We start from the raw sequence: 23,119 nt of genomic DNA, 5'->3' as shown, positions 1-23,119 counted from the left end.
AATTTCTCTATCTTCTGAAATGCAGCTAATTTCTGATTCTTTAAAATCACATTTTTGGAAGCAATATACTATGACCTCTGTAACCAATGAATTTATTTTTGCAATATTGACGTCTTGTATTATTTCTGTGGCGTTCTTACCTTCGTCAATTCGTGACACTAAATACTTCATTAGCATTTTCCGATATTTACATTTAAACGCTCTAATTATGCGGCATCAAGTGACTGTAAGTGAGATGTGGTACACTTTGGCAGAAAGATTAGCTTAATGTTCTTTAATTTCAATTGGAGTGTTTCAGAGTGGCAAGGTGCGTTATCAAGAAAGAGAATAATCTTGTCTACCTTCTACTGGACACTACAAGAAGTCTCAATACATTATTTCAGTTCTCATCCAAGCCTTGTCGTTTGAGAAGTAATGCAAAATACTTGGTCTTCTTTTATCCTGTATGTTTAAAACATCTTGGAGATTTACTCTTCCAAAATACAACGGGCTCAGATACTTTTGAACCATCAGCTGCCACAAAAATTGCTGCTGTAAGACGTTGCTTAGACTTTTTACCCCCTTTGCAGCTTCTCCATTGAACAAGGTCTTTTTCCGGTTAAGCTTTAAAAAACAAACCCAGTTCATCCTTATTCCAAATGATTGTTAACTTATATCCTTCAGTTAATTCTGGTAGGCGTTCAATTCATCACAGAATGGTCATTGTCGGTATGCCATCCGCTTCACCTGTAACTCCCGTCTCACGTATTCCATATGTTTGTTTAAACTTTTCAAGCCAACCGTTTGATGCAGTGAACGCAGCTAAATCATCTTTTCCCAATTTTTCTTTTATTACCATTGCTTCTTCCTTCAACATAGGACCATCAGGAAATAAATTTGCGCTCACACGTTTTTTATTCCGGGCAATTAGAATTTCATTAATCAAGTGGTATTGTCCGTGTCTTAATTTTTTGCAGTTTCCTTTGAAAAATTTATATTCTTTTTGAAGATTTTTTGCATTCCTTAAGGTATTTGAGACACAAGTCTTCCCAATCTTGAAGTGTTTCGCATTCACTCTACATCTCATTTTTGGATTGTTGTTTGCGTAAGCAATGACCTTCATCTTTTCGTCCAATGCCAAGTTTTTTTGTTTCATACGAGCAGAGAGCTGGCAACTTTGAGCACAACATCTTTGCTTTAACTGCTTACCTCAAAGATTCATTCATTCAAAGTACATGTACGTTCAAAGAACCTCATTTAAATCATTCGAACATTCAAAACATTCGAACATTCGAATATTTCAATGCAATGATTTTATTGACGAAATCTTTTCAAAATAGTATCTCTCAGACATGGAAGTGCTCATTAGTGAGGATAAATACGAGATCGATATACCTCTAAGGATCATGAAAGACAGTTCAAAGTTCGAGCGTCACAGTTTTGTCAGAGAATATCATGCTCACATGGATATTTGGAAACCACTGATTGGTGAGTGTTTGAAATGCGTGAAAGAGCCAACCAACAAAGTGGACACAAATGCAGTTGCTGTGGTTCGTACAAATTCTCATTGTACTAAAGAAGTAGTGGTTGGTCATGTGCCTAAAAATATATCTAAAGTCGTGTTTATGTTTCTATCCCTCCTTTATTACTCTATGGAAATTATATTGACTGGGAAACGCGTTAACCTCGGGGGTAGAAACGGCCTGGAAATCCCTGAAAATTTTCGCTTTTATGGCCCTAAAAAAACCCATAAACTGGCTGAAAGATAACATACAAAAGATTGAAGAATAATTAAATAATAATGTAAAACATGTTTTGTATGACCCATTCTTCAGCCTGTCCGCTGTAGAGAGGTCAGTTCCAGGGGATAATGTCAATCGGGACCTTGAAATGATGTCCGTTGTATAGAGGTGTTCGCTATATGGAGGCTTTGTTATGAGAGTTTGACCGTCGTTTCAACCGTTCCCAAGAAAACTGTCCGTTGTAGAAAGGTCTCCTCCATAAAGGTTGTCCGCTATAAAGAGGTTTCACTGTAGTTGCAAAAGAATAAATAGCAGCGTCAACCACATAAATTAACAATTAAAAACTGATTTAAAAAAAGGTGATAAAAGTCTCCTCAAAATTTTTTTTCAGGCTTTCAAAGTATTTTAAAGCTCCTCAACCCTTCCTCCACGTCACAACCATGAGTTATTATGGGCTACTTTTTCCTTCAATTTGTTTTATCTTTACATTTCAGGTATGCCAAATAGCATGACAGGGAGTCTAAAAATACCGTCATGTCAATTTTTAGCCATAAGTCTTAATCGGTCAAGTTTAAGATCAAAATAGATGTTATATAAAAGAGCTTTAAATTTCCTTTGCTTCTACGCTGCACTCTGTCAACACTGCGACAGCATGCACTCAGAGAAATCGAAATATTTAACGGCAAAAAAGCAATTTTTATAAAATTTACATCAAGAAATGTAAAAGGTAGTTAAGCTGCATTTTTAATTTTCCAATTAAATGTTGTAATAATGCTGGAAATAGGGAGAATATACCGCACGATCACAGATTTTTACACTAAGGGGCGTGCTTAGCAACCTCGTTCATGTCTACGCATATGATATTCTGGCAGAACGGCTAGGACGGCTCCGTTCTGAATATCATAGGCGCATCGTAGAATATCATAGAGAGCTTTGTGGACGAGGTTGTAGTTAGGGACTCTTTTCAATTTAAACGCGCGCTATAAAACATCTCTCTGTCCACAACATATCATCATTTGAATAACACAGATAATTTATTCCCTTTGCAGGTTTTTTGTTTCAAATAAATACTTTGCTGCTACCTCTCGCTTGTGGGAAAAATGTTAAAAAATATACAAGATGACCCCAGGGGTAAAAAGATACACGTTCTTGTTTTCTATTTTCATTTTTGTTATTTTAGCGCCTCGCTATACTCAATGAAGGTGAATGTGTTCTGCCCGGATAATGAACGCATTGGGTTGATTAAGTACGGCAGCTTGCCCCAGTTAAGAACAGGGCGGAGGATATATAATCAGGGCAACATAATCAGGACACTAAAAAAATATTATTTGGCACTTATAAAAGGAACATAATCAGGGCAGGCCAGTTTATATACGACAGTGTAATATTATTTCTTATTTAATATAGAACGAACATAATCGGGGTAGGCCGACTTATGTATGACAGTCAACTATTATTCGAGACTTATAGAACAAATATAATCGGAGCCCACCGCTTTTATATCATTTGTCATCACTTCTGACAAGTAAATAGCCCTGGTACCAAAGTTGTTGTTGTTCTCTAACGAAACGAAATTTTGTGGAAAATACGAAATTTTGAGAGTCGTAAGTTTAATAACTTTTCACCAAACTTAATTCCCGCAAAAAGAATAATTTAGGTTCCGTGAAATTTAGTTACTTTAAAGTATATTATGTTGAAATGTATTTACCATCGAGACTTTTTCTTTCGCCGTGTCTAGTTTTTAGGGGTGTTCTATTTTTCAAAGAATGTTTAATTTACAAAAGTTCAAAGAAAATGCCAATCACAGTCTGCCTGGCCAGCCATTATATCAGCGTTCATGGTCCGGTCACCATGACATAACCAGTGCAAAAAAAACATACTGGACAATGCGTACATAATCCGGCTGTCCCGGTTGTAAACAGGCCGTTTTCGCAATCTGGGCAGAAGAAATGCGGAAATGAAGCAGAAACGCAAACAGAGCAGTTTTTTATTTCTTATTTTTAGAGAACTTTGTTTTTAAAATGGGCATATTTGTACAAAAATTGTCTACATTTTTTATGCTTTTGTTTGTACATGTAGTGAAATCGTTTTATTTTCCTGTTGCTGCTCCTGTTTCTTTTTGTAAGCAGCAGCTTGATAAAAACAACGAATGCAAGGTAAGGTATTTAGCTAGCTAGGTAGACCATTTTCTGCGTGACGCAGTGTAGTTTTTTGATGTCATTTTGAGAACAATTCTTCTGGCAAAAATGTTTTAAAAGTAGGGATGTATTACTTTTGTGAGTATGTTATATTTTCTAATGCAGTTTGCCCAAGGTACTGCAACACAGAAACCGTTATTTTTTAAATGAGATGTATTTTTGTGAACATCCAGAGAAACTGGAGAAAAAGGAATGAATTCTGATGAATTTATTATTTTTTTGCCTATGTTCTGGATGTACACAGTATTAGTAGATTACTCTGGTCTGATATTTACAATTGTGAAATTATAGCTATATATATACCTGTAACGTATGGGACAAATTATTAGTTACCCATTGTTATGCAACAGACAATTTCGTGAGAGGCATGCGATTGCAGGAGCAAGCCCTAAATTTGTTTAGGCGTGCGATTAATCGCACATGCAAATTTTGTTCTCTTTATGTCTGTGATAGCTTTCTGAAATTATCGAAATTACTAAAAAAGCAAAATAGGAAGTCAGAGAATGATTTAGAAAGATTTACAACCCTTATCGTTAACTTAAATTTTCATGCTCTAGAAAACTGCGTAGTTAAAATGCATAAAAAGAAACAAAATAATGGATTATTACAGATGTACGGAAGATTCTTTTTCATCTTTTTATAATTTTATTATCCATTTTTATCTTACCAATCATAGTGTGCATAATAAAATGAGTGGCAGTAGGGAGGACAGGGTTCCATGTGTCTTATTAATTGTATTTTTATTTTTTTTGTAGCATTTTTTTGGCCAAATCCTAAAAATCTATAAATTAGCATAAAGAGTTTTAATAGTATGTGGTCCTTCTTTCCTTGCCTGTCAGGATGATGCCAAATACTGAACTTTGTAAAATTTGCGACTTACTCATAGCATAAAAATAATACAATTTCGTTACTGTTTATGAAAAATATTAGTATTAACCCAGTGCTTGGTGCTACACTGTCTTGTTGTGGCTAATTTTAGAAATTGAACATTGGCGGAAAATGACAATTAAAAATAAAATTAAATCCTACCTGTCTGCATATCATAACGGATGGCCAGGCGCAATGGGATCCAATGAACAAGCTCACTTCTTTTTTTTAGACTGATATATTGGTTTATGTCAACAAACTTAATTCTGTTGAGAACCTCATACCATATGAGTATTCTAGGTAATCGATTGCTATTTTGTTAATCAATGATAATATTAATTCATCGACAATTACTAGTCTTTGTTGTTTGTTTTTTTGCTTATAAACCTCATTTTTTTTAGCTTTGATTTTTGTGCAAACATAGGCTCAGATCCATCACCCGTTGAAAATCTTGGACAGGTGAAATATATTTACTTTTGAAATATTAAGTTAATTGCCAAACACAACATATGTTTGTTTTAAAATGTTTTTTTATATTTAGGTGGTGTTTGGTGACAGGATCCATCCATCACCTTATAAGGTATAAGAATATGAAAATAAAATCTAAGGCAATAGAGTTTTTTGTCATTTAATTTAATGAGATTCATACACAATTGTGTGGTGGAACTCTTGTAGTGTCTATCTAAATATACGGGATATATGTATCATATGTTAAATACAGTCAAGTAGGGTATTCAATACACATTTTGGGAAATCTAGTTGCTATTTTTTAAAAGTTCATCAATGTTAATAAAATTACAGTAAACAAGGCACCTAAACCTTGGTGGACTACTTCTAATTCTTCTCACTAAAATAGCATTTAACAAAATCTATTAAAACTATTTAAGCACGTATATTAGTAACTCGCAAACTAAAAAAAATGTAAACTGAAAAAGAACGTTAACCTAAAAAAACGCACCTTGTTAATAAAGATATGGTTAGTGTATTTTTTTAGTGTGCATAAAACAAAAGTATGTGAGTGATTTGAAAAGTATGCAGGAGGTTGTGAACGTTGTTATGCAGATCTGCAGCCTCTTTAAAAATATATCCATGGTCAAATGGCCCTAACTTGATCCCAGTGCTTTTTGTGGTAAAGTGTTGAGGGAAATATAAAAACAGAGGAAAGTTTATCATATCTTGAACATGATAGTTTAGTAGGCAATGTTTCAGGAGATCCTTCTCCCATCATTGGGCAAAGTTGAGCATAATTGCAGAGGATCAATCTTTCTGCTATCATTGGGCCTGATAATCCACAAAGTTCGGCTAAATTCGGCTCATTTTAAATCGTCTTATAAATTTGTTTTGTTCGTCTTAACTTTTTCATACAAGATGATTTTTTGTGAAAACATTGTAGTGTCTTAACTGTCTTAATTCGTCTCATATCGTCTCCTGATAGTTAAAAATTCGTCTATATATATCATATTTTAGTGATTTTGTTCCGTGAAAAAGAAATCATTCGGCTACTGATTAACTTCAGCTACGTTGTTTGTAATCGTTCGATTGTATTATAAAACAAATCGCGTATTGAATTGACGTAAGCGAAGGCTAAAGAAAAAAAGTTTATCCATTTGATTTTTTTGTGATAGTTCACAAAAAAATGAATCAAATCTTAATCCATGGGCAGTTTACAAAAAAATAAATCAAATCTTAATCCATGGGCACTAGGCTGCTCAACTGAGTGTCTAAAGAAGCAGCTATCTAATTTTTTCTCTTAATTTTTTTTGTTTGAAATCATTTTGTTTCGTTATGCAACGCCACGTCACACAGTTTTTTGCGTAACATTATTTGCTTCTGACAAGCCGTTTCTGTCACATAATATTGATAATAATTTTTTTTTGCAATGTGCAGCCCACCATAATCAATCGTATAAGTATAATTATACATTAAGTTAATATAACAGTGCAAGTTGACAGAAATAATAAGGCAAAAATAGTTTTTTTTCGTAATTTTCAGAAGCAATATCACAACAAACTTCAATTGCTATTATTTACTTCTTATGTTCATACCGGCATGTGCGGAGAGAAAAGTTAAAATAGAATAGAGCAAGGAGGTTTTTCGAATATTTGTTTCAGTGAGATTTGTGGAAGGTAGGAGGGCAAGGTATAAGCTTTTTTGGATTGGTAATAGTGATGGATATGGAGGAGTTGGCATATTCGTTGCAGAGAAGTGGGTAGAAAAAGTAATAGATGTTATGCGTGTTAATAGTCGTATTATAGTGATAAAGTTTTTATAGGTAACAGGATTGTCACTTTTCTGTCAGTTTATGCTCCACAGTGTGGACTCAGTGAGGAAGATAAAGATAAGTTTTATGATGAGTTAATAGCAGTCACATCAAAGTTTGGAGACACTGAACTTGTCATGGTGGGCGGCGACTTTAATGGTCATGTTGGGAAGTCATCTGAAGGTTATAGAGGTGTGCATGGAGGCTATGGGTTTGGGAGCAGAAATAAGGAAGGGGAGAGATTGCTTGAGTTTGGAATGGCAACGGACATGGTGGTTTGCAAGACATCATTCAGTAAGAGACAGAGTAGGCTGATAACATATGAGTCAGGTGGTTGTAAGACACAGATAGATTACTTTTTGGTTAGAAAGTCAGACAAGAAAGTGGTGAAGGACGTGAAAGTTATATCGGGGGAAGAGTGTGTTTCCCAGCATAGGTTGCTGGTTTGTGATATTATCTTGAAGAGTGTCAAAGAAGCCAAGGGAAAGTAGTACAGTCCAGATGTAAGCGTACGCGTACGCTCAACTTGCAAAAATAATTGCTTTCATTAAAAAAAACAATAGGATAGCGAGTTCTATTCAAATTGCGCGAAAATAATTGCTTCGTGTTAAGAACAAAAGCATAGCAAGAAACATTGTTTAAAAACAATACTCTGCGCGAGAAAAAATTAAACGCGAAGGCCATTGAATTTTAATTTTTTTTAACAACGAAACTAATTATAGTAACGCGATTTTAATCTGATATATTTAAAAAACACAAGCTCTTTTAAAAAACAAGAAATGCAATGATCTAAATATTTTTAAAAAAACTAATGCTACTTTTAAAACTTTTAGTAATATTTCTTTATCGTCGAAATATATTTTTTAACATGCGAAACTTTTAAAAGTTCTTTTTATAAAAAGCAACGTTTAGCAACGCAAACGGGAAAACCCTACGTTCGGGACTTTTCGAATTTTAATACCGAAGAAAGAAAAAATCTAAAAATATAACTTTTGACGTTTTATAGTATCACCTACATTTTATTGTTAAAAACATTGTCTTTGTTTTTTTTCAGCGCAACAGCTCTATCTCTTAAAAGATTTAAACAATGCATCTCGCTGTCTATTTAGTTTTCGCGCAAATCTTTTATTTTATAAACTATCAAACAATGGATCGCCATGTCACATTGATAGAGTTGATAACATTTTAAATACTTAAAACACTATCTAACGAAACTTTCCTATCGCCGTTCTTCGTTCTTTAATTTTCTAAAAAATCATTTCTATCGCCGCTCTTCGTTATTAAACTTTTAAAATGTGATATAACGAAGCTTTTCTATCGCCGTTTTTCGTTTTTAACTTTTAAAATGCGATCTAAAAAAAAACATTTCTATCGCCGTTTTCCGTTTTAAAACTTTGAAAATGCGATCTAAAAAAACATTTCTATCGCCGCTTTTCGTTTTTAAACTTTTAAAATGCGATCTAAAAAAAACATTTCTATCGCCGTTTTTCGTTTTAAACTTTTAAAATGCGATCTAAAAAAACATTTCTATCGCCGTTTTTCGTTTTTACACTTTTAAAATGCGATCTAAAAAAACATTTCTATCGCCGTTTTTAGTTTTTAAACTTTTAAAATGCGATCTAAAAAAACATTTCTATCGCCGTTTGTCGTTCTTATACTTTTAAAATGCGATCTAAAAAAACATTTCTATCGCCGTTTTTAGTTTTTAAACTTTAACAAGAAGCCCTGGGGGCTCTAAGAATTTCCGCGCGCTACCAAAATATTTGATGAAAACCTGCTAATTCGTTGTGTTATTGTGCCAAACATTCGAAGGGGTTTGGTGCATGAACCTCTGAAGATAAAGCACACCAGTGACATTATATCTTATAACAAACGTAAACAAAACGAAACGTGTCATTAAACTCACACTTTAAAAGAAATTGCTAACAAAAAATACAGCCTATCATTCATGGTTGAAAGTCTTGCAATTGAACGTTGATGGTCTTAAACGGCATTAGTTGACAAAAAATCAAAATTTTGATGTGACCATCATTTTCAGCATACTTTTTTTATTAACTGTATCAATTTTTGTCGAAAATAAAGCAGTTTTAATTTTTGGATAAATTTTGGTCTGAAATGACATTTAGGTGACAAAAAATCAAACTTTTGTACCATAATCATTTTCAGCATACTTTATTTGTTAACTGTGCCAAGATTTAGCCGAAAATGAAGTGGTTTTAATTTTTGGACCAATTTTGGCCTAAAATGGCATTTAGGTGACAAAAGTCAAAATTTTGATGTCACCATTATGTTCAGCATACTTTTTTTGTTAACTTTGCCAATTTTTGTTGAAAATGAAGTAGTTTTAATTTTTGGACCAATTTTGGCCTAAAATGACATTTAAGGTGACAAAAAACCAAAATTTTGATGTCACCATCATGTTCAGCATACTTTATTTGTTAACTGTGCCAAATTTTGTTGAAAATAAAGTAGTTCTAATTTTTGGACCAATTTTGGCCTAAAATGACATTTAGGTGACTAAAATCAAAATTATTATGTGACCATTATGTTCAGCATACTTTTTTTGTTAGATGTGCCAAATTTTGTCGAAAACAAATACCAATTTTAGCCTGAAACGTCAATACGAGACTTCCCAGTAGTTAAGGAGCTTGGGTACGAAGTTTACATCTGTGACGGAGCAACGTGAAATCCCAGGGTCGATTTTTTCTCAAAAAATGCTCCGAAAGAAAAAAACGACGGTTTTAAAGAATTTCCTATGCCTTCGGGCGCGGAAATTCAAAAATGCGATCTAAAAAAACATTTCTATCGCCGTTTTTCGTTTTTAAACTTTTAAAATGCGATCTAAAAAAACATTTCTATCGCCGTTTTTAGTTTTTAAACTTTTAAAATGCGATCTAAAAAAACATTTCTATCGCCGTTTTTAGTTTTTAAACTTTTAAAATGCGATCTAAAAAAACATTTCTATCGCCGTTTGTCGTTTTTATACTTTTAAAATGCGATCTAAAAAAACATTTCTATCGCCGTTTTTCGTTTTTAAACTTTTAAAATGCGATCTAAAAAAACATTTCTATCGCCGTTTGTCGTTTTTAAACTTTTAAAATGCGATCTAAAAAAACATTTCTATCGCCGTTTTTCGTTTTAAACTTTTAAAATGCGATCTAAAAAACATTTCTATTAAAATTAAAGTTTCATTCTTTGTTAAAATATAATAATTTCTATCTCTTAAAAGCTTTATTTAACCCGCGCAACCAACAATGCCTTCTCGCTAGTTTATTTAGTTTCCACGCAAAACATTTGTTTAATAAAAATATTAAACAATGGCTCTTCGTGTCACATTGATAGAGTTGATAACATTTGCAATTATGCTATTGGGAATAGTTATGTTAACACTATTTAACAATAGTTACGCGCAGTTATAATAAGCTATTTTTTCTTCGATAATCTTTTGTTTATTACGCGCAAGTTAATGACTTACAAGACTCGCAAGATAATTAATAAGAACAAAAGACAAACAACTACCGCCTCCGAGAAAAAGGTGTGAAACTTGAGCGTACGCGTACGCTTACATCTGGACTGTACTGTACAGGCCCCGTCGAAAAGTCTGGAAGCTGAAGGAAGAGATTATAGCAAGACAATTTAGTGCAAAAATTTAGCAGTTAGACTACAATAGTCAATGTGATAGTGACAATGTTGAAAGTACTTGGACTACTTTGAAGAATTGTCTTCTAGAAGCTTCTGATGATACCTGTGGGTGAACGAAAGGACCAGCTAGACATAGACAGACCTGGTGGTGGAATAATGAGGTTGACCAGTGTATAAAGGAAAAGAGGAAACTTTGGAAAGAGTGGAAGTCAGGTGGTAGTAAAAATATTTACTTAGAAGCTACGCATCGCGCTCGTACAGCAGTGTATAAGGCAAAATCAGAAGCAGAGAGAAACAGATTTGCAGATGTGTTAAGAAGGGAAGACCAGCGCAATGAGGTATTCAAGATAGCAAAGCAAATGAAGAAGACTAATCAAGATATTGTAGGTGAGAAGTGTATACGTAATGATGAGGGTGTTTTGGCTAGCACAGAGGAGGAGAAAAGGGTAGCTTGGAAGAATCATTATCAGAGGTTGCTTAACACTGAGTTTGATTGGGACGAGGATAATTTGTCTGATGATGATGTTGTAGAAGGGCCAGCTATGCAGATCAAGACAGAATGAGTAGTGGAGGCTATTAGGAAATTGAAGATTGGCAAGGCTGCAGAGTATGAGGTATTGTTGCAGAGATGGTAAAAGCATCTGGATATATTGGAGTTGAGCTTATTACAAGTCTTGCTAACCAGATTATAAAGCATGGTGCTATTCCGAGTGAGTGGCAGTCGAGTGTAATAGTGAATTGTTTCAAGGCCAAGGGTGATGCATTAGAAAGGGGTATTTATAGAGGTTTGAAGTTGGTTGATCAAGTAATGAAAGTTATTGAAAGAGTGATTGATAAGCTACTTAGAGAAAGAATTGATATAGATAAGATGCAATTTGGTTTTGTTCCAGGGCTTGGCACTACAGATGCAATATTTTTACTCAGACAGCTTCAGGAAAAGTATTTAGAAAAGAGAAAGAATCTCTATTTTGCCTTTGTAGATTTAGAGAAAGCTTTTGATAGAGTGCCACGTAAAGTTATTTGGTGGGCTATGAGAAAATTAGGTGTGGATGAGTGGCTAGTTACGATGGTACAGTCTATGTACAGCAATGCTAGAAGTCGTGTCAGGATTAACGATTCACTTAGTGATGAATTTAGTGTAAATGTTGGTGTACATCAGGGTTCTGTACTTAGTCCTTTGTTGTTTATTCTAGTCTTAGAAGCGCTGTCGATGGAATTCAGAACAGGTTGTCCATGGGAGTTATTGTATGCAGATGATTTGGTTCTCATAGCAGAGTCGATGGAAGAATTAGTTGAAAAGTTTAAGAAGTGGAAGAAAGGACTAGAAGAGAAAGGGCTAAAGGTAAACACAGCAAAGTCTAAAGTCATGATTAGTAGCATTGCAGCCAAGTGTGACCTTGTTGTTGGAAAGTGGCCTTGTGGAGTTTGCAGGTAAGGGGTTGGTAGTAACTCAATTTTTTGTCAGACTTGCAAGCATTGGATACATAAGAAGTGCAGTGGTATTAGTGGAAGGTTAAGAGCTGACATTCAGTTTGTATGCAAGCGTTGCAAAGGTGAGATTATAGAGAATGAAGTATTTCCAGCTTTAATGATGTACAACAGTGGCTCGTTAGAGATAGTTGAGAGCTTCTGTTACTTAGGTGATATGTTGGGCAGTGAAGGGGGTGTTGGAAGAAGTGTTACTTGCAGGATAGGTTCTGCTTGGAAAAGGTTCAGAGAGTTACTTCCTTTGTTGACTAGCAGAGCCCTGTCAATTGAGGTAAAAGGTAGGTTGTATGAAGTCTGTGTAAGAAGTGTTATGTTGTACGGTAGTGAGACATAGGCAGTGAAGCAGGAAGATCTTGACCGTTTAGAAAGGAATGATATGAGAATGGTTAGGTGGATGTGTAACGCCAGTCTGAGAGACATAAAGAGTTCAGATGATCTAAGAAGCAGGCTAAGTCTCTGTAGAATTAACGGTGTTATCCAGATAAGAAGATTGAATTGGTTGGGGCACTTGGAAAGAATGGAGGAGGATAATTGGGTAAGAAAGTGTAGAGACTTGATAGTTCCTGGGGCAAAGCCCAGAGGCAGACCGAGAAAGACTTGGCAGGAGGTTATAAGGACAGACTTGATACAGAGGAAGTGGAGTTTAAATCTAACACAGTCTAGATCAGATTGGAAGAGGGTCATTAATATACCCCGTCCAACCCATGCTAGCATGGAAAACGGACGTTAAGCCGAGAATGATGATGATGATGATGATGTGTGTTGTTGGTAAAATAAACTGATTAGGAAGTAAGTTGTATACGTGCTATTTACGAACTGAAGGTCAGGGTATCGTTAAGTTGAATATTGCAGAAGTTGCCAGTGACATGCTTCGAAAATGCTTGTCACAGGCACAGTTCAATGCAATTGATGTTTATAAGACGATTGAAATTAAGACGATTTTAAATCGTCTTAATTTCAATTAAGAACAAAGCGAGACAATTTTTTTTTCAACTTTTTCGTCTTATAGCGTCTCGTTAATGGGACGAAATATGTGGACGATACCTAAACTATATCATGTTCAAGAAATGATAAATTTCCACAGTAATATAAATACTGAACATAAAAACAGAAATAATATCTTCAATAATAAAAACGGAGGTTGTTTTAACATACTAAAATTAAAACATTAATACGAAATATTATATCATAGATTGGAATGCTTCACTTGTTTCCTGTCAACAAAATCATGCCTGTCAGTCCCCAAAATGATATCTTCTGCTTTAGCAGGAGAAATATCTTTTGCGTCCCTGCTGTAAGTTATATAAATAATCAAACATTAGTGAATGAGCTGTGTTGTCATCATAATAAAAGAACAGTTGTGCAGGCTGCACTTTTTTTTCTGAACAACTTGTTCTCTTGTAGGTACAAAAAGCCATTTCCACAAACATAGAAGCTTTTCCTCATCTTCTTCTTTATGTTCTTCCATGTCGTTTTTGCTATTCTCAATCAATTTCTCATCAGTTTTTTATTCAATGTTGTCATCCATATATACTTTCTTCATCCTACCCCCTACTGTTAACATTTGAGTTCGTTAATTTTCATTTTTTTGCAATTGCAGGTGCAGTTTAATTAACCTTCTGTTGTAATAACCCTTAATTTCCAGTTTACTTATCAATGTGTGACAAGGGGCTTATTCTCTTATCGTTTTACTTTGGCTAAAACCTTTTCTTTAAAGATACATTTTAGATCTTCCAAAACCCATTTTAATACCCACATCTTTCCAGGATACCGAATAGGTTTGGTGCTAGGAGGTTGCATTGGCATTTCTTGATATTTCCTGCAGGGGTGGAGCTAATTAAATAATGGAGGATGAATTGGCCAGCAAGGATCCTGGAAGTGAATTTATAGAAAAATCAGTAGTTGGTGTTGACAGTTGTACATCTGTTTTTTTTTTTTTGGTGTGGCAAAATCTGCCTTCAGCGATTGACTTTTGCTGTTGTATTTAAGATCACCATTATTAAGCATGTTTTTCCAGTCATATTTAAATGGCGTAAAGCATGCAATGTCTAGTAGTTACAGAAGATTGGTGACTTTTTTATTTTATTTATTTATCATTTAATTGGCTTCCATTGGATACAAATGGTTCTTCTGCCTAAACTAAAAATTTATATAAAAATAAAATTATATAAGCAATCTGTAAAATTTTTTTAATGAATAAGTTAAATAAAAAAGAAAAAGGAATTATAATTAAAACTGCTGCAGACACAAGTAATTAAGGGATAGAAGGAATTTGACAATGCACAGCATTACAGGAGACGGGAGAAACGAATGAGAGATTAAAGGCACGTAATCACCCTTGTTAAAAAAAAATTAACATATACATTTTTTATATTTATTTCGAAGTTCAGAAGGAGTTATGAGTTTCCAAAAAAATTTGAGGATATAAAACCTACTAGAACTGGAAATAATGGTACTTCAATATTTTGAATTTATTAGGTTTTTTTTCCAGCCGCCATATTTAACGTTCTTGTTGATCTCTTATTCTTGTCTAATAAGCGGGCCGTAGTAAAATGTTTGTGTGAAACCATAAGGTAAACAAACAGCCTCATCTTTAAATGAGCACTAAGTTGGAGTTCAATAAAATCCCCATTATGGTAGGCCCCATCCACACTATTCTTTTTGGCTTGTTTTTCTTTGTAAAACATGGCATCAAAAAGTGGAACGAAATTTTGGTTCTATTTAAAAAAGTAGCCGCGTGTATAAACATCCGTATCACTTTCTCCACTTAGGTTTAATTTTCTTCTATTCTATGCGCCATTGTTTTTGGAGAAAGAAGAAATCACAGCATTGCCTCGTGGTTATTAATTTTGATAACTAATGCTTATCTTTTTTCTTATTCTTTTTTTATTAGCATGACCAGGATTATTGCATATTATAAGCAAAAAAACCTAACGGGGGAGAATTGTGATAGTTAAAGATAGTTAAAGCACTATGGAGATAATTAAATTTAGAGCATGAAAGGGGAAATTCTGGAAATTTAGGTATTCTAATTGTCTAGATCTGATACTGTCTTTATAAGGAAATGACTAAGTGTTTGAAAAAAGGAAAATAATCAAAAAGTAAGACAGCTAGCGAGGCAAAGTTGTCTTTAGAAACAACAACAAGAAGTGGTCAGTCTTACAAAGAAGTTTGATTTCAGTAAGTTAAAACGTATAAATAATAAAGAATAACACAGAAACTTCGATTTAATTATTTGATTTATCATGTTCGGAACTTTGTTGATACATTTATAAAAGCATTACGATGGAAACACAGCTAGGGATACTCTCCCTCATTCATTATTTTTTCTGTAATGGCATGAATCCAGCAACCATGTGATAGATTTTGCTGTGCTTTTTTATCGCATGATTCGTGCAATGAAATGCAATGGCTGTTCTGTAGGCAAAGAGAAATTGGGGGTGAGTTTGTTATTTCTATGAAACATTTGAACATGTTCTGGTTGTCAGTTTTCAATAAAATTTTCAGGGTAATGTTTTCTCATGTATATCTTTCAATATTTACAATAAAATAGGCACCTCAAATAAATTTTAAATGATAAAAACTACTTGTCTTGAATAATTCCAGATAGTCCTTTATCAAGATAAAATGTCTTGCATCAATGCAAAATTTAATAAAATGTTCTTTCTTTCGAAGTTTCACTGTGAGTTCGTTATATGTAGGTTTTGGCTGCCAAAAACTGAAACGTGTCCTTCTCCGCTGTAGCTAGGTCATGTTGCTTTTGTTTAATTGTTCTTGTTTGTCTTCTTGACTGGTGTTGAGCGAGTTTTAGGCAACCAGGGACGTTGTTGTTGTTAATAAGTTTATAAACGAGTTTGGCATTTGATAGTTCAAATCTTTCTTTAATTGGGATCCATCTCAATCTCGTTACCACATCCTCTTCTCGACAGCAGCCACCAATAACAAAAGAAGCAGCATTTTGGAGTTTCTTTAATTGTTCTATTAAATATTGTGGAGCATTTTTAAAAACAATAAAACCATAATCAATTTTTAACGTAATCACACATTCTGCTAAGCTTTTTTTTACACGAAAAGGAGCAAATCTTTTCAGTTTTCTCAAGACTAATAACGTAGCGAAACCTTGACTTATAATTTCATTTATATGTGGTTTCCATGACAACGTTTCATTAAAGTTTATTCCAAGTAGTTTAATTGTTTCTTTTTTTTCGAGAGCTTGTGTTAATTGATTATTTGTGATGTGCCAAGAAGGATACTGTATGTTTTAGTTGGATTTAATGTAAGGTTTTTATTATATGAGCAGGTTCTCATGACATTAAAATCGTTTTCAAGTTTTTCTTTCAGACATTGATTTTACTTTACCGTGGACATAAATATTTGTATCGTCAGCATATTGCAAGGTATGATTCTGTAAAATGGTAACCATGTAAGATACATAGAGGTTAACTGCCTTGTCGTACTCCAAAGAAGATTGACATGGGCGTTGATTTAAAGCCCCCGCACTTTTTGCCAAGAAGTGATTTTTTTTATAAGGTTATCGTGTGTTTTAATCAATTATTAATTGATCAATATATGCACTGTATTTGTGCTACAATTATACAGCAAAAGTGTTGTTTCTAAATAGCTGATCAAATTGCCAACAAATTTGTTCAATCGCACGGCAACAGAAAGCGAGTATTCGGATAATTCACAAAGGAGGACTGGCAGTGGTCTTATACTATAGCCTTTCTATGCATTATCTTCATTTGCTTTGATGTTACTATTGCTTATTTTGAAAATATATTTTTAACAAAGTATGGCGTTTCTATATTTCTATATATAATCTGCTGCATTTTGTGAAGCCATAGTGCAATTATTCAGAATTTGAAGGACGTTTTAGCCAGTCTAGAGGGTCAAATGTTAAAAAGAAATTCTTAGCCCATTGACAAGTGCTGATGTATTTACTTTTCTACCTTCTTCTGTTATGCAATACGCAATTTTCCCTGATGCACTTACAATGTTTTGGGTCAGACTGAAATCCTGACTTTTCACAATTCCATTTCTGTTCAGAAAACCAATCTGCGACTTGCTTTCCCAAAATATAGTAAAAGTTGTATACAACAAATAGATTTGCTGTGACAGTTTTTCTTGCCCAACATATTATTTTGAAGTTTTTTAAAGATAAATTGCTCTTCTCCATGATAAGCCGCAGTCAGTCTTTTCCACTGTGGCCATTTTTGAGCAATGTGACTATAGGTTCTTTTCTTAAACGAACTCGGAAACCAAATCTTTCACTTAAGATAAGGTTCCCATAAAGCCAATATTGCACATAGCCCTAATGACTTAGAGTAATTTGTGTTCTTTTGTCTAATTTAAGATTTTTTTGTCTAATTTAAGATTTTCTACCTGGCCCAATAACATCCTTTCTTTGCAGATGCTTATAAGAATAATAGTGATTGTTCTCAAGCTATATTTTTACAGCAACAGTGCGACTTAATAAACTTTTGTTGTTTAGACTTCAGGGTTTTCCTCCAACCATTTACATTCACAATCAAATTACATTCACAAACAAATTAAAAAAAGACCTTTAATGTTATTTCTCTCCCACAACTATAAGTAAGATAGAGTAATATGATCACACATTTTTATATAAGAAATTTTTTTTATCTTGTTCACATGTGTAATTTGCTTTAAGTTTATAATTGCCCTGATTTCCTTAAGACAATTAGTACTTTTTTCTCTGCTGATATATGTTTATAATTTCATTGGTTCAATTAATACTAGCACATCATGTGTTCTGTTATTAAATAAATTTTCCTGCACATTTTGTGCATAAAGTGCTTATTATAAGATGTTATGAAATATGCATTATTTTCTCGGAAAGTACTTGCTGCTGATAGGGCAAATAAATTTAGGACAAAATAAGCACATTCACTCTGTACAAAGCTTGTTATTCGTAATGACCGTCCTTAAGCTCGGTTTGTAAACATGCCAACTTTATATCACCAATTTTAGGCCAGTTTCCCAAAGCTATGTCAAACCAACTATTTTGAAACTGACAGGTTGAGGTCATCAAAAACCTTTCAACCACAATATCTCTTCAACCGTTCCTAAAAAGCAGATATTTCCACAATTTTCTTGATAAGTGTTTCAAGCTCTATACAATAGGGGAAACAGTCTGAGGAATTTACAACAAAAAATTTGTTATACTTTAACAGGTCTTTGCTGACAAAATTTTTTATGCAAAATTTTCCATAATATTTTGTGAAAAAAAAAATGTGTATGAATCACTCACTGTTGAACATTATTAAAGTTCATATGACATTGTGGAATTTTTATTGGGCCTTCTGCTATACAAATATTATTGTTGAGCTGGAAGATCGATACAATAACGTTTAAAAAATGTGGTAGTTGTCGTAGTTGCTCTTTGAAAGCAGAAATAAAAAATTGCTGTTTGAAAAGAGTTTCTTCGCCAAACTTGTTTTAAGCAGTGTTGACATCATTATTTAATTATTTTTTTAGTTTGAATTTGGTCTGGACAAGGAATGCGTAGCTGTTTGTAAAAAGGTTTATAAGAAAGATGATGCTTACTCAATGAAACAGTTGGAGTTCTTGAAAAAAGGAATAAGTGCAAATTATCAACATCATTGGTATGCCTGTTACTACAATTTTTTTTTAAATAATATAAATATTTTTATGTCATGAACAAGCGAGTTTATTCTAGGCTATGTTTTGAGAGCTACAGCTGTCATTTCGACAGCTGCAGCTGTCATCGACGGAAATGATCAGAATCATCTTTGACTATTTATTATTTGAAGAGATAATTAGAGGATTTAAATCAACCAATCAGATCACATCAATTAAAGTAATTAACTTTCTCACGGACCCAGATGGAATCAACAGATTGATTAAAATCTTTCCTTTTTTTCTAGAAGTTGGCTTTATGTTACTTTTCTTTTTCTAAAAGTTCGCTTTTTTGTTACGTTTGTCCTGAACCATTTCGCACTTTTTCTAAATATTCGCTTTCCGAAGTGCAGGTAACCAAATTTCTGGAAGTTGATAGGAAATACTATTGATGTTAGTATTTCTGTCTATACTATTTATGGTTTCTTTCACTTTCTTGCTGTCCAACCAGACTCCCTGTCTATGATCTTTTTATTGTCCCAGTCAATAACATGATCATTCTTCCAGCTATTGTCTGCAATCTTATTTTTGTCTGTATCTGCGTTGCGTACAGCTTTTTTGTGCTCTTGGACACGTTGTTCAAACATTTGTTTCGTTTCACCGACATAAACAGCATCACAATCCTTACACAAGATTTCGTAGACAATATTACATTGACTCTCTAGACATATTTTGTCTTTCGGATGCGGCAGTATACTACGTACAGGGTGTTTTTAGATTGAAAAACTGGCTTTATTTTATGATCTTTCATTACCCAAAGAAGTATGTTACTTGTCTCTGGTATATACAGCATACACACTGTAGCTGCTTGTTTGTTTTCTGCATCCTCCCTGTCACTGTTCTCATCATTTCTGTTCCTGATTTTCCTCTGAACCTTTTTAATGGTTTGTCTCGAGTACTCATTTGCAAGGAAGGCGTTGTTTATATGAGATAACTCTTTCTTTCAGTCATTCTCGCCACTGACTACATTAACTGCTTTGTCCAGTAATGAGGACACTACATTGTCTTTTCAGGACATTTGGTGATTAGATGTGCATTTGAGTTATTGATCAGTATGAATTGGTTTGCGGTGTACTTATATTGATAGGTTACCACCGTTGTAAGACACTGAGTGGCTAAGAAAGGAAGCGTACGTTCTCTTGTTCAATTGTAAATTGAATGCTTGGTGCAAATTATTGATATGTTCAATTATTAAAAAGGCGTCATCCACAAATCTTTTTCAAACTCTTGGAGCGTGATATGCAGTTGTTAAGGCTGTAGTCTCAATAGCCTGAATATTTATTTCGGCTTCCACAAAGGAAGTTGGACCACCCATAGCCACACCGTCAGTTTGCGTAAAGAAGTTACCATCAAATAAATACAATGTTTTTGTAAGCAAAACTTCGACCAAGGACATTAGTTTGTCTATAGGGATGCATGTTTTGTTCTCATACTCATCATCATTTAGCAGTAATTCCCTGATGATATATAATGTGCCCTTAATCAGTACATTTGTGTAAAGTGAAGTAACGTCAAATGATACCATACATTCGTCGTTCTTAATCCATATGTTTCTGATAAATTCCGAAAACTCTTTCGAGCTTTTACAGTGATCACTCTTTGTGTAATTGCTAAGAATGGAAGCTAGATATTTCAATGAATTATACAAAGGCGATCCTGTACGCTACACGATTGGCTGTATAGGAATTCCAGGCTTATGAATTCAAGGAAGGTCATAGAAGACCATAGAAGACTATAAAAACTTTTAGACAAAAAAAGGATTTATTCAATTTATTGCTTCCTTCTGGGCCCGTGAAAAAGTTATATACTTATAATAGACCTATTTCAATATCCATATCCATTCCGCAAAATACATAGCCAAAATAGACATACTAACATGAAAACGAGGTTAATTTAAAGACAATTTTAATTTGTCAGCGAAGTGATGCACATATAGTTTGTTCACCTTTATTATTTCTCAAATTAACTTGTCAAATAGGCAAATTATGAACTTTTGGTAAAAAAAATAGAACATGGCACTTATTTTATATCTAGCTACACTAGCACTAGCATTGGCTACTACTAGCTAGCTAGTTGGAGCTTTAACCAATGTTGTTGACATATATACACATTTTATTCTTTGTTATTGGTTATCTTTTATTTTGTAAAACATCTGTAAATAACATTATGACTTGGCTATCCTAAGCATGTTGGGTTGCTGTTATTAGACTAAATGTTGTTCTTCATCATGTTATATATTCAACAAAATGTAATAAGAGCAATGCAATCACCTAAGGTAAGACTCATAAGTATCCTTTTAAAAATTATGGCCTGTAAGTAGTATTAAGTATTTCCAAAAATATTATATTTATAAATATTGCCAGACTGTGTGTATTATACTTGTTGAGTTTCCGAATTTAAGCTACTGTAAGAGGGCTAATAAATGGCTATTTTTTTTTAGGATAACCCAAACAACATAACCTTACAAGTTTAACACTGTCATTTTCAAAATAGTTGATAAAGGCCTAATCTTGCTGTCATGTTAATTCCAAAGAGAATAATAACAATTTTAAGAACCTTGAACCTATTTACACCTACTAAATATTTTTATTTATGTAAATGTGTGACCTGTGATAAAAACATTTTCGTAAAAACAGCAGCATTTTCAGTTGCTTCTTCACCTTCTGAAAAAAATTGTTTATGCCAGAACCGAAAAAATAAACAATTTGTGATTAGTATTGTAGGTTTATCATTTCTTGAACATAATATGAATCTGAACAGACAAACCAAAACAAAAAACAATTTGTGATTACTGAGTACACGGGGTTGAGCCAAAATATGTTTATTATAAATATACTAAATGGAAAGGTTAAAGCATATTAGCAGGGGAGTGTGACAATAATAACGATACATAGCTGGGCAGCACATCATCCCTGAGTACATGCTAGCTTTAACATCCAACCTATAATATCTGGCTATGAAAAGCTGGGTAACCTTTTTAGGAAAATAATTATAACCTATTATAATATATAGCTATAAATTATAATTATAATTTTATAAGTTATATGAAGTTTTAGTAAACTAGGTAAACATTTTATAACTTACAGTATAGAATATAAACTTATTGTAGAGGTAAGAAACAAGACGGTTGTTGGCTAGCTAGCTCTATAGCTCAGCTAGCTCTATAGCTTAGCTAGCTCTATAGCTCAGCTAGCTCTATAGCGTAGCTAGCTCTATAGCTTAGCTAGCTCTATAGCTTAGCTAGCTAGCCACCATTAAGTTGCCATAAATACACACTTAATATCAATAAATATTCATAATTTTAGTCTCACTACCACTACTAATACCCTCAATATACTTGTATCCACTACGATCCTTTCAATATGCTAGTTGAAAATTATAAAACCAACATTTGTTGATAACTAAGGTCAGAACAGCTAGTAAACAACATGGCGTCCTGAATTTTACCTAAACTAAATTTTTCGCCACCACGGCTGATCATGAAAAGGATATTGAAATAGGTCTATTGCTGTGATCTGATTGGTTGATTTCGCTCCTCTAATTATCTCTTCAAATAATGAATAGCCAAAGATGATTACGATCATTACGATCATTACCAGTTGATGACAGCTGTAGCTTAGCATAGAATAAACTCGCTTGTTCATGACATGATAATATCCCTATTATTCAATGACAATGACTGAACAGAAAGTGGTATAGTATTTTTGTCAAAATTACAATTTTTTTTAATAACTGCAATAACATTTTTCTGCTTACCATACTCTTATAGTATGTTATGCGGCGAACATTCAGCGTAATACTAAAATGATGGGTGTTGTACGTAATCTTAACCTTTTTTCTTTCTATAATAAATGTTGTATAGGAATATTTCTATTGTTTGTGTTTCAGTAGGAATGCTCTATTCACCTTTCCACAAAATATTTTTTACCAACACAGTAAATGAGGTTGAAAAGTTTCCCCCTGACAGTGATGTTATGATATACCAGGGTTATAAAGTCGTATGAACACCTAAATAAATCTGAATTCATGTGTTTCATTAGTTTTAAACAAATCCCTAGATTTTAAACTAAAAAAAATAACTTTTTTTTACAAGGATTATTGACAACATGCCTGTTACTTGGTGCTATGACGTTGCTGACTCTGAACACAAGTTTTGTGCGCCGGAATTTCCTATAGGCTGCTATGTAACCAAGCAAGGACAACCTGCAAATGCTTGTGTTTTAAGTGTAAGTTGAGAAATGTTAATATTTGTTGATTGTGTTTATACCTTAAAGGAATTAAAT

At 33.6% G+C, this 23,119-nt stretch overlaps 1 protein-coding gene across 6 annotated transcripts in view; it reads left to right on the top strand.

Moving 5' to 3' along the window:
• Positions 1 to 3,648: 3,648 nt before the first annotated feature.
• The window catches only part of LOC130629221 (transmembrane 9 superfamily member 2-like), a 36,609-nt gene continuing 17,138 nt past the window's right edge, over positions 3,649 to 23,119 (top strand). For 2 of the 6 annotated variants that reach the window (XM_057442360.1, XM_057442362.1), the window contains exons 1-6: positions 3,651 to 3,877; positions 5,019 to 5,086; positions 5,188 to 5,245; positions 5,328 to 5,366; positions 18,675 to 18,802; positions 22,930 to 23,062. In XM_057442360.1, coding sequence (XP_057298343.1) covers positions 3,743 to 3,877; positions 5,019 to 5,086; positions 5,188 to 5,245; positions 5,328 to 5,366; positions 18,675 to 18,802; positions 22,930 to 23,062 — 561 coding nt within the window. In that variant the 5' untranslated portion in view covers positions 3,651 to 3,742. Of the gene's footprint in view, positions 3,878 to 5,018; positions 5,087 to 5,187; positions 5,246 to 5,327; positions 5,367 to 18,674; positions 18,803 to 22,929; positions 23,063 to 23,119 lie in introns of all 6 variants that reach the window. The other 4 variants (XR_008981923.1, XM_057442358.1, XM_057442359.1 and 1 more) reach the window with 4 other exon arrangements.

Source organism: Hydractinia symbiolongicarpus, chromosome 15, assembly GCF_029227915.1.
Source record: "Hydractinia symbiolongicarpus strain clone_291-10 chromosome 15, HSymV2.1, whole genome shotgun sequence".
NCBI classification, from domain to species: domain Eukaryota; kingdom Metazoa; phylum Cnidaria; class Hydrozoa; order Anthoathecata; family Hydractiniidae; genus Hydractinia; species Hydractinia symbiolongicarpus.
This window is presented reverse-complemented; position numbering and strand designations above follow the sequence as displayed.